The 5,418-nt window shown below is 38.6% G+C and overlaps 2 protein-coding genes across 2 annotated transcripts; both read right to left on the bottom strand.

Moving 5' to 3' along the window:
* Positions 1 to 547: 547 nt before the first annotated feature.
* On the bottom strand, positions 548 to 2,843 carry LOC126631143 (uncharacterized). The gene is made up of 2 exons (XM_050301302.1): positions 1,812 to 2,843; positions 548 to 1,365 (listed from the first exon to the last, which is right to left on the bottom strand). Exons 1-2 carry the CDS (start codon positions 2,091 to 2,093, stop codon positions 631 to 633), a joined length of 1,017 nt encoding a protein of 338 aa, XP_050157259.1. The 5' UTR covers positions 2,094 to 2,843; the 3' UTR covers positions 548 to 630.
* Positions 2,844 to 3,961: 1,118 nt separating this feature from the next.
* Positions 3,962 to 5,183, bottom strand: LOC126633478 (NDR1/HIN1-like protein 13). The gene has a single exon (XM_050304093.1). It carries the CDS (start codon positions 5,015 to 5,017, stop codon positions 4,202 to 4,204), a length of 816 nt encoding a protein of 271 aa, XP_050160050.1. The 5' UTR covers positions 5,018 to 5,183; the 3' UTR covers positions 3,962 to 4,201.
* Between the last annotated feature and the right edge of the window lie 235 nt (positions 5,184 to 5,418).

Genomic DNA, 5,418 nt, shown 5'->3' with positions numbered 1-5,418 from the left:
TATATATTGTGCTCATGACGCCACCGATGAGCCCGTGCAACATGAGCCATTAGAAAGGGATGGACGTTACAATGAAAGGATCATCCAACGATATACTGCACTTCAAAGGTCAAATATGCACAATGCCCGCCAACTTGACTTGATAGAGCACCAGTGGGAATTGAGGGGTGCTGACGATACTTAAGTTCATTAGTGTTTGTTTTTATTTGGTGTGTTTATTTTATTTTATGTGGTGTGTTTTTTTAGTTCATTTAGTGAGTTGAAATGTAATTTTATTTTATTTGGTGTGTTTATTTTATTTTATGTGGTGTGTTTTTTTAGTTCATTTAGTGAGATGAAATGTAATTTTATTTTATTTGGTGTTTGTTTTTATTTGGTGTGTTTATTTTATTTTATGTGGTGTGTTTTTTTAGTTCATTTAGTGAGTTGAAATGTAATTTTATTTTATTTGGTGTTTGTTTTTATTTGGTGTGTTTATTTGGTGTGTTGATGTTATTTTATTTGGTGTGTTTAAATGTGTTTTGAATAAAGTACTAAGTTCAATAAATTGGAAACAACATAAAGTACTCTATTCAATGAATAAGAAATTACAACCCGAATAAGAAATTACAACCCGAATTGATTGGAAAATTATGGGTTCGTGAATGGATGATAACCATCACCTAACCAATTTGTGGTGCTAGGATGATCTTCTCTTGTCATGCTAGGATAATCTTCTCTTGTGGTGCTAGGACCATCTCCTCTTGCTCTCGCTTCTCTTGCACGCCTCCTTCGCAACACATCCGCTTTCTCTGACTTCCAAAAATATTTAGAGTCTGGAGACTTCCCTTCTAAAGGCTCCTTCATAATGTCACGATCTCGTTCAGCCATTCTTTCTTCTCTTCTATGTTCCCTTTCTTGCCGAAGTAGTTCTCTTTCTCTCTCATCAGCTTCAAATTTTCTCTCAAAAGCTGCAGCTTTTGCATCCTCTCTAGCCTTATCAGCCTCAAATTTAGCCATTTCCCGGGCCAAATTCAATTCACCTTGGCGGGCAAGATCTTCCATATACTTTGCATAATCATTCTTGGAAGCATTACCTTTTCTCTTTGAAGCCTTCTTACCTTGAGGCCTAATTGGATAACGGGTTGACCCCGACGCTTGTTCAACGGGGGGCGTTTCAGGCACTTCTTCATCATCTTCATCATGATCATGCGAGGCATGCTCAGGTGTAGAGTGTAGAGGGGTGCTGTTCATGAAAACTTCTGGACCGACATGCACAACTCTAAATTTAGGACAATCTTTGACAATATTCCAACATTCAAACCGGGTGAATGTTTTGTTTTTGCTTTTGGTTTTGGCACCATACCAAGCTTGTGCTTGAAGTTCCTACACAAACAAATAATTATAATGAGAATAGGTAACAAATAAATAATTATAATGAAAGTATGTAACAAATAAATAATACAAACAAATAATTATAAATGAAAGTAGCTAACAAATAATTATAATGAAAGTAGGTAACAAATAAATAATACAAACAAATAAATATAATGAAAGTAGCTAACAAATAATTATAATGAAAGTAGGTAACAAATAAATAATACAACCAAATAATTATAATGAAAGTAGGTAACAAATAAATAATACAAACAAATAATTATAATGAAAGTAGCTAACAAATAATTATAATGAAAGTAGGTAACAAATAATACAAACAAATAAATATAATGAAAGTAGCTAACAAATAATTATAATGAAAGAAGATAACAAATAAATAATACAAACAAATAAATATAATGAAAGTAGCTAACAAATAAATAATATATTGTTACCTGATCCGTTAAATTTTCCCCACTTCGAAGATTACCACTAGCTTGTGCCAAGGCGTCTCTCCACGTACTAAACGATTGACTAAGTAATTTCCAACGACTGGACATCGATTCCTTAGTTCTTTGCCCACCCATTTTCTCAAGATAATTGGTATGAATAAGACTCCACATTTCTCGCAACTGCATCTCATTACCCGTAATCGAATCATGAGTAACTTGAACCCAACTAGTACACAACGCAACATCTTCAAGAAGCGTCCAATTCGTACCTGGTTGAGTAGTCATTTTGTTGGAAAAAAATTGGATTGAAACTTTGAAAGAAAGATAGGAATGTGGTTGAAAGTAGTTGAGAAAATATGAAATTGTGGTGTAGGGTAGAAGATAATGAGAAGGTATTTATAGGTGAAGTGAAATCAAAATTTTTTATAATTTTTCATAATTTTTTTTCGGATTTTTAAGAATTTTTTTACATTTTTTTTAAATTTTTATTCACCTAATTAATCTCTGCCGTTGGATTTAAAAAAATTTAAATTCCAACACTCCAGATTGTGCCACGTGTCACAACGGTAACATTTTAGATTTTTAAACTGTTTTTTCTTTTTTTTTTTAATTTACAAAGCCTAATAACGTGGACCGTTGATCTTAGATCAAACGGATGAAATTAAATTAGATTTTTAAATGTTTTTTACCGTTGGAAATCCAACGGCCCATAAAATAGGACCGTTTCAATCAAACGGACATGGGGAAGCCACGTGGCTTCCCCAACGGTAACTTTTCAAAACTGAAATCGCGGGCCCCTGCCCTGTTTTTTTGTCGGACGACTCGCGCCCACGCGCGCGTGAAACGCACGCGCCTGACGCAGCCCTCGGGCTCTCGGGCTGGCAATCCTCGACGGGCCTGCTCCTCGGGCCTCGCCTGTCGCTCGGGCTTCCATACGCTGGAGGTCATCCCCCCAGCAATTTGCTACTGTTTGACCCACTGGCCCCCGAGCAACCTCCCCCGCTGGAGGTGCTCTTAAGGTCACCTAAAGAAGTGGGTACCCCTTAGATTTCTAGTACCTCAAAAACCAGTGAGTCAGTGAGAGTGGCGTGAGCTTATTGAATGCCAAAAACAACTAGGGTTTTATTATATATTCTCCTCGGGCAGTACTATTCACATACGTTTTTTTTTTAACTTTTTATACATTTTTATCTTTTAATTTTATTAAATTCATTTAATCTGACGATAAAAAATAAAAAAATATATGAAAGATAAAAATAAATGTGTAAATAACGCCACTTTATTAATGTGAACATGAAAAACTCACAGTTACCAAATCAGAGAGACTCGAAAGAGGTCAATGTATCTATCTGTGAGATTCTGTGTAAAAAGTCCATCGTAATTGGTAAGGACAGCCACTAAAATCCACCGCCCCTCTTTTTTCATCTGATCACTAGATTTCCGCAGGTTTTGTGCTATTACTTTAGATGATGTTATCTACACATTATTTTTTATCTTTCACACATCCAGCCGAGCAAACAAATAAATTAAAGAAAATCAAATAACAGAAATTATGTGCGAAATATAAAAAGAGGTGCGTGCATGAACAGCACTGCCTTTTACTTTTTCCACCTAAATGCGTAGACAAGTATTTTACCCAAGAAAAGCACTTTTCTAGGAAATTTGTTCTCTAACATGAGTTGATGGGACACACGAATACAAGCAAAGTGATTTCGCGCTCATTATTCTTCTTCTTCTGCACTTATTCTTTTGTTTCTAGCATCAAGATTCCAAATCAAAGAACATGAGAGAGATAGGTAAACAAATTATCGCTCCAAAACAAAACGTAGAGCGGAGAAGAAGAATCATAATACCATAAAAACAGCTTAAAAGCAAAGCAAAACAGCTAGCATTTTTGGTTCTATTATCCTTGAATGCACAATTACGCGTAATTATGAGAAATGCAACCGAGTTGCCTAATTACGAGAGATTCTACCGTGTAATCAAAGGTTGTGTTCTAATTAGGGCATTTTAGTGATGCTCTGTTCATTGGCCTTCACTGAAAAGTATGCACTCATTATACTCAGCCAAATGCCACATAATTGGAAGACAAATTACACAACAATACTAATAATAATAATAATAATAATAATAATGTAGCATGAAATAGAAAATAATATGAAAATTAATTGCCATAAAAAAGCCAAATTCATCACTTACAATCCCCAAAAAGTATTATGAAAAGAAAAAAGAAGAGATGGATTCAAATTTGAACCCCAAATTTGCACTTAAAATCCTACTTAATTTTTCTTGTGATCACCATTTTGTTTTATCTTTTTAATCCTCCTTCTCAAAAGTTTACAAATCCCCCATCGAAAAACCCACGATTTAAGTAATAAAGAAAATAAAAGTGATTAAAAGGTCCATTTCCAGATCTTGATCCGAAGATCAACGTTGCACTTGGAGTTGGAAACGGAAGCCACCGACGGTGTCTTACCTTTTGGTACAACCCCTTTGATTCCTTCACACGTAACCCTAATCCCCACCTTCTTGCTCCTCAGCTTCCCCATCGACAGCTTCACTTCGGTGTCTATCTGCAGCTTCAGCGCCACCCCGCTCTGCTTCCTCAGATCCGATCTAAGCGACTTCACCGACTCGACGTCGAGATCCTGCGACGTTGACAGTACGGAGCGGAAGAAGGTGCTGTTCTTCGTGGCGCTCGTGAACGCCGGGATCGACCCGTTTGCGACTTGGACGTCTCTGGTGGTGGAGAGTAAGAGAGTGAAGGGATCGTAGGAGAAGGTGAGGTGGTTGTTGGGGTTTTCGGAGGTGAGGGTCAGGTTGAAGAGGGTGGCGAGGTGGGAGGTCGAGAAGTCGGCGGTGGTGGTGAGGTTGAGCTTCGCAATGCGGACGGACGTGAGGGTGAACTCGGGGCGGTGGGGGCGGTAGAGGATGTAGACCGCGGCGCCAGCTATGGCGGCGAGGAGGGCGAGGGCTATGAGGATGAGGAAGGACCAGAAGCAGCAGCAACAGCATAAATTGCGGCTGCTCCGGCGGTGGTGACGGTTGTGGTACTGGGGTTTCGGGCGGTATGGCTGTCTGAGTTGGGGTTTGGTACTTGGTGGGTTGGCTGTGGTACCGGCGGTTGTTGCGGCGGCGGGTGCGGCGGGTGCTGCGGCGGCGCCGCCGTTGGCATTGGGTTTGGAAGATGGGTAGACTCGGTCTGTCATGGCGAGAAATGGGTTGGAATTGGATTTGAGAGAGAGGGTCTGGATTGGTGTGGAAATTGTGAGGTTTTGGAGAGGGAAGATGGAGGAGTGAGAAGGATGAGAAGGGAAAGAGAACGGAGGAACCAAAAAAATAGGGGGATGATGCTTCCACCTCACACAATGTTAAGATGGATCTTTCCTGTAAATTTCTTCACCTGTAAATATTACTAATCACTAATCACTGCCACTAAGCTTACAGGAAAGGGATCCTCTCCTGATCCCTTTCACCTTAATTTTCTCATCAAATAATCCGGACTCTTGAAATTTGATCAAACGGTTAAAAACACAGGCATATTTAAAAGTTATAATAACTTCAGTCGTTAGATCAAATTTCAAGGATCCAAATTGTTTGATGAGAAGGA

This window comes from Malus sylvestris, chromosome 8, assembly GCF_916048215.2.
Source record: "Malus sylvestris chromosome 8, drMalSylv7.2, whole genome shotgun sequence".
Lineage (NCBI taxonomy): Eukaryota > Viridiplantae > Streptophyta > Magnoliopsida > Rosales > Rosaceae > Malus > Malus sylvestris.
This window is presented reverse-complemented; position numbering and strand designations above follow the sequence as displayed.